The sequence below is a fragment of the Lipotes vexillifer genome, unplaced genomic scaffold, assembly GCF_000442215.2.
Source record: "Lipotes vexillifer unplaced genomic scaffold, Lipotes_vexillifer_v1.1 scaffold269, whole genome shotgun sequence".
Classification (NCBI taxonomy): Eukaryota; Metazoa; Chordata; class Mammalia; order Artiodactyla; family Lipotidae; genus Lipotes; species Lipotes vexillifer.
In genome coordinates, this window is record NW_006799885.1 from 2,307,862 (window position 1) to 2,320,147 (window position 12,286).

The following is a 12,286-nucleotide window of genomic DNA, read 5'->3' on the forward strand; positions in this document are numbered from 1 at the left end:
GAACCCGTGTCCCCTGCATCGGCAGGCAGACTCTCAACCACTGTGCCACCAGGGAGGCCCACCACTCTTTTTTAGATTCTTTTCCCATATAGGCCATTACAGAGTATTGAGTAGAGTTCCCTGTGCTATACAGCAGGTCCTTATTAGTTATCTATTTTATATATAGTAGTGTATATATGTCTTGATTTACCTGCTCTAGGGCTTAGAGTAGCCCTAGCTACGAGCTGCTAATAATGGGCTCAGTTCTTGCTTTGACAACTAGAATGTGTTTTGCCTTATTAATATTACTGGAATGAAACTTTCCATTTCAACCCTCAATATAAGAAATGGGTATGTTCTATTAACAGAACAATAGAACAATGTTCTATTGTTCTAGTAACAATAGATCCCTTGACTCTAACTTCTCAAGAGAAATGAGCACATTCACCAGATTTTTCTTCTACACACTTGATTGATTTGACATCGAGTAAAAAACTGGGTGTCAGGATCGAACAGAAAGCAAACTCAATTGCACTGCTGCATACGGTATTCTCTGTTGCCCTGACGTGCCTAGTTCAGGATGCAGACCCTGAAACGCGAGGCCATCCTACCTGGAATTACCTTCGCCCACTTCACGACTTGGATCATCTGTTTGCCTGCTAAGCGGTTTAGGGTGGAGAGCAGATTTTCGGCTGTATCTGGTTTGGAGTTGTCATAGCCTGCATACACAATCTCGGGTTCGATGGTTTCAAGGACCATGGAAGGGGAAGGTGTGAGCGCTCGGGAAATTGTGGAGAGTTGAGGAACCAGCGCTGAGTTGACGGACGGCTCTTGCGCAGGAGCGATGTACGTAGTTCCTTCCTCTGGGCTCTGTGGTGGGGGAGGTGGAGGCTGCTGTGACTGTTCCTCGTGAATCCCTTTTAACTTCCCCAACTTCTTGGACTTTCGAGCTGTAAAAAAAAAAAAATTATAAACAGGGCAAATTAAGATTATGTTTGGCATGATAAATACCATCTAAAGCACAACACTTCTGTATGTTATATACAAATGTCATTAAGAGTAAATCTTAAGAGTTTGCATTACAAGAAAAAAAATTCTATTTCTTTCATTTTGTATCCATATGAGATGCCGAACGTTCACTAATCTGATTGGGATAATCATTTCATATCGTATGTAAGTCAAATCATTATGCTGTACACTTTAATACAGTGCTGTAGGTCAATTATTATCTCAGGAAAACTGGAATTAAATAAATAAATCAGTAAGTGGCACCACACCAAAAAAAAGGAATTAAAAAAAGATTATGTTTGGCATACCTTACATGAGGTAAGTTGCAAGCAAATATTGACTTATATTGATTAAAGCGTACTTTTCCTCTAAGGATGTCTTGTTATACTAGTAGGAACAGCCCCTTTTCAATATTTTCTGATACCAAACACTGTCCTAAATGCTTTTTATAAATTAACCACTTTAACAATTTTATGACTAGGTACTATTACGATTCTCATTCTATAAAGAGGAAGCAGACCAGAAGGGTCAAGAAATCTGTCCAAGACTACACAGCTAGTATATGTAAAATAGAGTTAAGAGCTCAGAGGAAGGATAAATTATTTCAGATGCTAATAAGTTACATATGTCTCAACTAAATCTTATATAAGCCAATAATTCCCACCTATTACCCACCAAAGAGCTGGCAACAAGGGCTAGACTCGCCTGATTGAGCTTATCATCTTATTGCTGTCTCTGCTCCCTCTAATTAGCTTTCTCTGGCCCTTTACTTATTCCTCTTTGGTGCTTCTCTACCACTTACTCTTCCTGCTGTGGTCCATGTGCAACCACTTGATTACTCAGAGTAGTTATTTTGTGCAGATGCTGTTAGACCCACCGATGTCCCCGGCTATACTGTGAACTGCTGAGGCATAAAGATTGGGTGTTCCTCTTCTTTTACAGCCCGCATGGCACCTTGGTAAATGCTATGCCTACACAAAGTGACTTACCAATTTCCAATGAATGAATGGGAGCTAACCAACCCCAAAGAAAGGCAACAGGAGGGAAGAAATGAAATATCTGGATGATTCCAAATTGGGGCACTAACCAGTAAATGTACAGGAATTAATGCTATTAAAAAATTCAGGTGTGAGTTATACCATTACACAATCCTTAAAAATCTCTCCTACTCTATATTTTTACTATAAATAAACAATTCACATGTCATATAGCCTACAACTAAAAGATATCACAGTATGGTACAGGAATACCACTTTAGAATTTTAGTAGAATGTATTACAAGTGACCATATTCTGATTTACCCAGAACAGCCCTGGTTTATGCTTGTTTTCCAGCATGCTTATTAGTAAGTGCCCTGTTTACTCCTAAAAGTACCACATTTTGGACAATAAATAGTGTGTTCACCATAAAACCAAAGAATCAGTATTAACTTTAATAGCAACTGCTTTTAAACAAATTTTATTGAAGTATAGTTGATTTACAATGTTGTATTAATTTCTGCTGTACAGCAGTGACTCAGTTATACATATATATTTTTCATATTCTTTTCCATTATGGTTTATCACAGGATATTGGATATAGTTCCCTATGCTATACAGTAGGACCTTGTTGTTTATCCATCCTATATATAATAGTCTGCATCTGCTAATCCCAAACTCCCAATCCTTCCTTCCACCATCCCCCCTCCCCCTCGGCAACCACAAGTCTGTTCTCTATGTCTGTGAGTCTGTTTCTGTTTTGTAGGTTCATTTGTGTCGCATTTTAGATTCTACATGTAAGTGATATCATGTGGTATTTGTCTTTCTCTTTCTGACTTACTTTGTTTAGTATGATAATCTCTAGGTCCATCCATGTTGCTGCAAATGGCATTATTTCATTTGTTTTTATGCCTGAGTAATATTCCATTGTATATATGTACCACATCTTTATCTATTCATCTATTGATGGACATTTAGGTTGTTTCTATGTCTTGGCTACTGTAAATAGTATAACAGCAACTGCTTTTCATTCACATCTCTCTTGAGGGTTCTTACAATAGATATGGGGAAAGAAAGACTGGGGAGGTGGAAGGGAGAATTGGGAGGTAGATGTGAGGGCTGGGGAATGGATGGCAGGTGGGTGGGGTTAATGGGGAGATGGATAGATAATGGGGAAGATGGGTGAATGAATGAATAAATGGATAAAGGATAGAGAAAGCTTAGATGTGTCAAACTGAGCTTAGAGCTATGGTAATAATTTACTTTGCAATTGTAAGGTTTTCCATTTAATTGAAGAATTTATTTTAAAATTCTTGAAGTACCAGACACCTTCAACTTAGCTCTAACATGTGTGAGAAACTTACAGGATACGAATTTAACACAGAGTAGGGCTATGCCACACCGATTAATTTGATTTTCAAAATAACCATTCATGCTTGTAAGTATGGCCATAATATTACATTTACCACTTGCATCACAGAAACACTGATTCAGATAAAAGACAAGCCACTATCCAACAACAGACATACCTGCCACACATTCATAAAATACTGGAACTGGGCTTAAGAGATGAACAAGATATAATTCCTATCTTTAAGAAGCTTGAAATTAGCAAAACAATTAAAAAATTTCAGATCACTTCTCATGGACTGTCTCCTTCAATGAAAGAGGCAGAAAAACCTGGGTTTTACAACTGTCTGAATGAAAAGCAGATGTATCCTATTCATGTAGTATGCTAATGGGGAGTGGCTGACAAAGTACTGCTCAGCAGTGCTGAGCATACAGTAGGAGACCAAGATGCTTCTGATGAATGAATGAGTGAACGAACCAAAGAAAAAAATAATCACTAAATGCCTCAAAAACTAGGCAAAACAGAGAAGGAGAAGAAAAGAATCAAACATGCAGATAATCCCCAATGCTGGTCAATGGATGATTGTATCTATAAGTGTTTGAGAAGATCCTCGATAACACAGATTAGTCATTTGGGGAATCAGATACTTGGGACTAACTGCCTCTGTGTCACATAAACTTGTCTCTAAGCCTCAACTGACTCATCCGAAAAATGAGAATGACAGTGTTTCCCTCTCCTATCTCACAGAGGACTCAACAGGTAAGAAAACTAAAAACGATGTTGAAAATTATTATTAACATCTGAAATAGTGCTTCAATGCTACTTCCATTCTTTCACATAATTTTGCAGATATTAAAACTATTCCCATTCATTAAAATGTCCTTATCCTTTATAAGACTACATCTGATCATAACCATCATTTGACTGATGAGAAATAGACAAGGGTGATATTCTCAAATTTTATTAAAAATGATATTTGCTTGCAAGTTAATTATAAAATTCATACTTGTTTTAGGCCTTTGGTCTGTAATGCTGTGTCTATTCTCATTGCTGATTTAAGGCCAATGCTATGAAATATCATGAAGAAGAAAGCTTAATATTTTCTCTAGCATTGATACACAAGGCTGTGGCCTGTAGCACAACTGATTGAGCAGATTATCAATATTATGTTTAGCATTTCAGTTACATTTAATTTTATGTTGTAATTTTATGAATATATGAGGGACACTGGAATTGAGTATTTATAGTTCCTTAAATAGTTCAAGAAAATAAATATTTTCAGTGTGCAGATTCTTCAGCCAAGTGTATTCATCCTGCATCTTTTTCTAAAAGAGTACAGTTACATAACAATCATATTACCCAAAGTAGCCCTTCTAAAATGCTTAAAAATTTTATACTCTTTCTAACACATGCCGCCTTCTAAAATTAAAGCCCCTGAAAGTTGCTAATGTCTGATGTGCTCCTGTAACATCACTTTCCATGACCCTTATGGGTACTCAATAAATGTTTGTTGACACTTCATTTTCAAACTGTAATAAATTTTAACAAACTATTACATATGTAAATGTAAATTATTAATAAATTAAATTAAAAGTAAATTATTAATTTACTTCTGTGTAGGAAATGTAGGCAAGTTTGACGTTTTAGGATAAAATTTCTGAATTATTATTCCTTTTCAAAATTTCTACTGTGTAATGATCCACCTGCAGAGTTATTACTCTGAAAATGCCACAACTAAAATAATAATAAGCTCAATTTGTGGAGCACTTATGTGCCAAGCACAGTTCAAAACAATTTCTAGTGGTCTTACGCCTTCCGATGCTCACCATGACCCTACGATTAGGCAATGTTATTTCCATTTTACAGATGCACAGAGACAGAACGTACTCCTTCAAGGCTGCAGGGCTGGTAAACACCAGGGCTAGTTTTTGAACTGGGCCATGGCTCAGAGCCCACACTCTTAACCTCTGTGCTATGCAGTCTCTCTTTCAATCCTTTTCTCTTTATCTAATTTGTTTTTTAATACTTTAAGATTAGCACCAGCTTCAAATCCAAGTGTATAATTAAGATGTGTGCTAATTACACAGGAAAATCTCTGGTCAAAGATACTTAATGAGCATGTTTTCATTATCCAGAGCATCCGTGAACATAAATTAGGGGTCTTATCACTACCTACCACCTTACTAAATTAACATGGAGTTAATGGCCTTTGGGCTTGGGAACACATGTTCCCATGTGGCCCAGACACAATTCATTTCTCACCTGCCAGCCACAGTTGCAGGGTATGTGTGTGTGTGGTGTGTATTAATATGACTGTGAATGTCTCCCAGTCCCATGTGAGCCTAGAAGAATTTCATTTGTTCTACCTGGATGTTACAGTAACAGTATATGCTTAGCAGCTGCCCCCAGGTGCCAAGTCCTTAATTACTAGCAGCATCTTAGCAGCCACTTTCTCCTGGCACTGCCGGGGGAAAGAACGCTATAGATTCCCCATGAATTATTCCCCCAGGAGCTGTGCAATGGGAAGGCCCTGCTTCCTATCCAGAATTATAAGCTGGACAGCAAGCAGGAAGCGTCTGGTGGGACCCTATAAAAATTGTGAAAGATTCAAAAAGGCCCTGAAACATGGCCCAACTTGCTTTTTGGTTTGCTCTGTCTCCTGAGGCCGACTTGGTCTGCTACATACACTTTGGACAAACTGCCAGTGTGGTAGAATGACGGCAGGCTAGGAATGACATACACCGCTTCTGCATCCTCCAGTAAAATGATGAGATGCACGGGATTCTCCTGGTACTTTCATCACTATCTTTCTCAAGTGTGTTCAAATTACAGATTCTTTAGATCTGGAGATGGGTCATTGGGACAACGTCTATTTTTTTTTTTTTTTTTCCATCTGGAGTAGAATAAAAGACTGATGGGGGGCTTCCCTCGTGGTGCAGTGGTTGAGAGTCCGCCTGCCGATGCAGGGGTCACGGGTTTGTGCCCCGGTCCGGGAGGATCCCACACGCTGTGGAGCGGCTGGACCCGTGAGCCATGGCTGCTGAGCCTGCGCGTCTGGAGCCTGTGCTCTGCGACGGGAGAGGCCACAACAGTGAGAGGCCCGCGTACCGCAAAATAAATAAATAAATAAATAAACCTTTAATTTAAAAGACTGATGGGGAGCTTTTTCAACCATTACATTTCACTGGAAAGATGTAAAGTGAGAATTCTGTCATCTTAGAAATGTTTAGTGTCATGTCTTGAAATTTTTGGTCTTGGCAGTAAATATTAGAGAGGATATATTGAGGTTATATGAAAACATGTATTTTTCTGTCCCAGGCCAAATGTAATTACTGGTTTAAACCCACAGGACAGGGCTTCCCTGCTGGCGCAGTGGTTGAGACTCCGCCTGCCGATGCAGGGGACACGGGTTCGTGCCCCGGTCCGGGAAGATCCCACGTGCCGCGGAGCAGCTGGACCCGTGAGCCATGGCCGCTGAGCCTGCGCGTCTGGAGCTCGTCCTCCGCAACGGGAGAGGCCACAACAGTGAGAGGCCCGCGTACCGCAAAAAACAAAAAACAAAAAACCCCCACAGGACAATAACAGCATCCACCCCATCCTCTTTCTTTCATAGACCATTTCTCTTGCCACTCTGCTCCTAATCATGCTTTCCTACTTTCCGCATCCCCTTTATCTGCACGACTTCTCCCCTTCTCCTGCCAGGGGAGGAAGGCACCGAGAGTTGCAGAACAACCAAGTGTTTCTGTGTCATGAGATCAAAGGAATGCCACCTTCCTACAGATTTAACTGGTTTTGCAGCAAAACCTCTCTCATTTTTACTAATAGGAAAAAGAACATCTACGGTTCTCAAAGCCATACACACTAATAGAATTGGGGTGAGGGTCAGGGGCACATTGCTTTATGAATAAATAATTAGCCTCTCAATTGATAATAAGTGGCATTCCAATTGTTTCATAAATACTGGGTGTCTTAAAAAGTATCCCTAAACATTCTCACGTTAATATACATAATTTAACAAATGAACAGGCATTACTGATTTTATTGGTATAAAAACCATGCTAAGGCAAACTCAGACCCAACCTTGGACCACTTTAAAACATTCCACACGACACACACACACACACACACACACACACACACACACACACACACATATACCCACACACATGGGTGTTAACTGTGTGAGGTGATGGGCATGTTAATTAGCGCGATTGTGGTAATCATTACATAGGCATATTGATATCACAATACCACACTGTTCACATTAAATATGTATCATTTTTTGTCAATCATAACCTCAATAAATCTGGGGGGAAAAAGACATTCCAGATTAGTGGATCTCCACAGATTACATTTTAATGTGGGTATAGAGATAACTATAGATATCTCTACAGCTATAACAAACATAATTTTGTTGCTATTGTTATAGAATACATTTATCTACTACTTAGCAAGTAACTAATATTCACCCATTGTGTAGAAAGTGCCCTGGTTTTATGAGCAGTGCAATGCTGAATAAGATGATCTGAGCCCAGACAAGAGCTTACAACCTTGCGGAAGTTGGATCAATACATAAGAAAGCAATTAGGGTTATAAAACAGGCTTTGACAAGTTTGGGGGTCAGCGTTCCTGACTATGTATGTGGTGCGTGAACAATGGCAGGGAGACGTTGGTTTATCTTTCTATGAGCGCCTCCACTTTCCTGTATCCCTCTGTGTTAATTCCCACTGTGCCCTGGTTTGCTTTTGGTGTGATTCAAATGACACTGAGGGCCCATGTGGAGCAGTCACTTCCCTGTGTGGGCATCCACCCAATGTTAAGCACCACTGACCCCCCACCCCACCCCCACCCCCGCCCCGAGAGGAGAGTCCCTCAGACCAGAAGCTAAATGTGAACAGAGACTCAAGGGAATCTGAGGGAGAAAGAATAGGCGTCTGCTGATTTTGCAGAGACAGTGACAAGGTTCTGGAAGACAATCCCCAGTGACATATTCTGATACCTTCCCTGCTGGAGACAGGGATTCAGAAAGGGGCAAAGCCAGCAGCTGCCTAGGAGATATTCTTGGGCTAGATGGCTGACTAACATGATTGTTTTTATGGCATTTATATTTTTCTGTAATTAGATTCTTTTTTTCTCCTCTAATACTTAGCAACATTTTCTCCTCCCTTCTTTTCTTTTACTGTCAGTCAGACTCAGGAACATCTTTACATGGGAGGATGTGGCAGGGGGAGGGTTCCATCTTTGGCCAGAGTTTTAAAGGTGAGGCAGTATGTCTTCGAGGTCTGGCCAGGCTGGGACTGCGTTAAGCCAAGTAAGAAACTCAGAAGAAGAGGAAACAATGTCTTGAGAAATGGCCTCTTGGTGATAGCCTCTGGGTAATGGAGAAAGTTTCCAGTGCTTTCTTCTGTTGAAACCTTTGCTGGTTTAAACAAGAGAGAATGCCACTGGACCGAGTGGCAGTGGGCTGAGCCACTGTAATTCCAGAACTCCTTTGGACATCACTTCTAAAGAACCACGGGCAGTGGTGGGGCAAGGGCAGCAGCCAGCACCCCACGGCCAGGTGGGGTGGACAGTGGGTTTACTACACGGAACACCCCCTACCTGGGCCTTGCCACTGTTGGGCTGATACACACCTCCAGGGAGTATCAGAAGGGAACAACAAAATGACGAACGCTCCATCCCCAAAGCTTTGGACCAAAAATGTTTATGGGGGAAAAAAAATAAGTGAAAAAAGGCAGGGATTGAGTTATTCTAGAGTAGAAAGTGAGGGATATGAGAAACCAAGTAGCAATTTCAAAAACTTGACAAGCCTTTGCCAAATCACAGTGAGCATCTATTTTCTATTTCTACTGAGGTCAAGATAAGATCTAAAGGGTTTAAAGGGCAGAAGTAGGGATTTAGATGAGACATTAGGAGAATTTCCTGCAAGTTTTCTGGAATGTGTTATGGAGAGAGCCTGGAACGCATGACCACCAAGAACATGTAATATTCTTTTCTAAAAACTCTAAAGTAATAGGTAGGCAGGTTCCCTGCTTGCCTGAGTGCAATTCTGCCATGCAGGAGGATGATGAAATGAGTTATCGAGACCCAGTAGCCCTACAAGGGAAGGAAATATGACCTCCAATGTACATTCCAGCCTTCCATGTGTCTGAGTGGAACTTCTCTGGCTCATATTTGTCTCAAAAACAGGAATAAATCCCTTATACTTATAAGTGTGGTAAGAGATAATTTTAGAAATATTTTTCCAAAATATACTCCAAGGACAAATACTGTGATCACTGAACGCAGGCTTGGGAGAACATCCACTGCCATGGAAGAAACTCCTAAAGTTCTATATGCTTCCTTTTACCCTATCCGCAGCGTTCACATGCCCCCCCCCCTCTTTTTTTTTTTCAGTTTTACCATTTAAGGTACAGAACTCAGGTCTGTACTGAAAATGGGCTCTGTGGTTTCTCCTAATCCTGAGGTTACCTTATTTTTTTTTAAGTGGGGGAAAACAGTTCATAGTAAAGGCTATGAGAATCTGTATGTCCAGCATGATAGCATCTTTTAAAAATGTTATCCTATTAGGTCCTCATAAGTGCCCTGTGGGTAGGTACTATTGTTAGCACCACTGTACACAGGGGTAAAGTGGTTTGCACAGGGTCACAAGGATGGTCTGCAGAGTTAGGAGAAAGTGAGTTTTTGTCAGGGCATAGAAAAAGAGAACAGAGAAACCCCATCACATGTGCAGAGTGCATCAAATCAGGAGGTCAAAGGGGTATGAAAAGGACCCAGGGCCCTAATGACTTTTCTACATTATCAGCAAGGTTGCCATTGGATCACCTCTAGTAACAAGATCAGCAGCCTTTTTTAATGGGAGACACAGAACAACAGGTACCAATACACAGGATGCTTTCCTAATTCCCTGGACAGGACAGTCAACCCCTGTTGTAGGACAGTCAACCCCTGTGTACTCCGGGGCTGTTACTGTAGCAGATGAGACAGTCTTTTTGCTTTTGCTCCTTGTTTTGACACCTTAACTCTGATGGCAGGAGAAATCAAAGGAGGCAGAAATCAAACCAGTCTGTACTGAAAAACAGGACTTATTGGGGAAAGAACTTACTCCTTCTGATTAAAAATCAAGTTCTGGGCTTCCCTGGTGGCGCAGTGCTTGAGAGTCCGCCTGCCGATGCAGGAGACGCGGGTTCGTGCCCCGTTTCGGGAAGATCCCACATGCCGCGGAGCGGCTGGGCCCGTGAGCCATGGCCACTGAGCCTGCGCGTCCGGAGCCTGTGCTCCGCAAATGGGAGAGGCCACAACAGTGAGAGGCCCACATAACGCAAGGAAAAAAAAAAAAAAAAAGAATATTTTATGAAGAAACATGACTGTTCTAACAAGGTCAAGCAGTGAATAAGGTATGATAAAGAGGCAAAAGGCAGTGACCTGGAAATAGAATATGGCACCCAGCTTAATTTACTGTGTCTTCCCCAGTCCTGGCGTGATTCTCCATAGGCTCAGGCCAAAAAGAGCTGGTCCGATGCTAGCGCACACGCTGGGCAGAAAACCCAGAAGAATGGTCCCGAGCAGACCTCCTCACACTGGCAAGTCAGCTAAGCAGGATCTACCTTAAGAAATATTATGTATAGAAAAATAAGAGTTTACCCAACAGATGTATGATGAGGGTATTTACACTGGGTAATGCCATTTTCCTTTACAAAAATTTCAACCGAAGACTTCTTTCATAAGCTCTCAAAGAACAGACAAAATGTAATGCATTCCGGGGCTTCCCTGGTGGCGCAGTGCTTGAGAGTCCGCCTGCCGATGCAGGGGACGCGGGTTCGTGCCCCGTTTCGGGAGGATCCCGCGTGCCGCGGAGCGGCTGGGCCCGTGAGCCATGGCCGCTGGGCCTGCGCGTCCGGAGCCTGTGCTCCGCAAATGGGAGAGGCCACAGCAGTGAGAGGCCCGCATAACGCAAGAAAAAAAAAAAAAAAAAGTAAAATGTAATGCATTCCTGTTTGTCTGCACGTTATTTTTTACATATGTTTCAATTATCCTGTTCTTTCCTCTTAGCATTTGTTGGTACTTCACTGCAATGGTTTCCTCAGCTTGGTCCCTTTAACTATAGCCTTACAATTGACATTACAATTTGGAAGTGTCTGAGAATTCTAAAGCAAACAAGGAATTTTCCTAAATTCAATTTCAGAAAGTTTTAAATGATTAGTATTTGTGTACATAAGACATAAAAACCATGCAGTGAAATGAAAAAATATACAGATATAGAACAGTTTTATCTCCAGTACCAAATTTCTTCAAGTTATTTCATCTCCCTTAGCTCAACATTCTTCCTATAAAATAATTACTTAGAGTCACATTATAATTATTCTTTCAAAAGCTTTTATTTAACAGCATTTTCTATATAAAATCACCTTAATTTTAATCAAATTTTAAGTAATGCTTTACTTTATTTAGCTGAAAAGTAAACCAACGAGGTTTTAGTTGAGACTACCAATGTTGAGATTATAACTGAATGATTAAAAATGATTAAAATTGCTTCGGAAGAAAATGAACTGGTGAAGCAGAAAACCAGATGTAAAATAATAATCCCATGAATTGATACAAAGACATTTTTCACAATTTTTCACAACTGGTATAATACAGAAAATATTCTGTATTTCTAAATACTGTCACTCTAGCATTAAGAACATTTTACAAATGCAAGACAAAGCTGGCCAGCAGAATTTGAAAAAAATCCTCATGTTAGAAGCTAATGCTAATATAAAAAAGAATGAGTAGGGGCTTCCCTGGTGGCGCAGTGGTTGTGAGTCCGCCTGCCGATGCAGGGGACACGGGTTCGCGCCCCGGTCCGGGAGGATCCCACATGCCGCGGAGCGGCTGGGCCCGTAAGCCATGGCCGCTGAGCCTGCGCGTACGGAGCCTGTGCTCCGCAACGGGAGAGGCCACAACAGTGAGAGGCCCGCGTACCGCAAAA

At 41.1% G+C, this 12,286-nt stretch overlaps 1 protein-coding gene across 1 annotated transcript in view; it reads right to left on the bottom strand.

The window, feature by feature from the left end:
* The window catches only part of NR3C2 (nuclear receptor subfamily 3 group C member 2), a 115,520-nt gene that overhangs the window by 72,530 nt on the left and 30,704 nt on the right, over window positions 1–12,286 (bottom strand). The window contains exon 2 of the mRNA XM_007472010.1: window positions 591–929. Within this exon, the coding sequence (XP_007472072.1) occupies window positions 591–929 (339 nt within the window). The remainder of the gene's footprint in view (window positions 1–590; window positions 930–12,286) is intronic.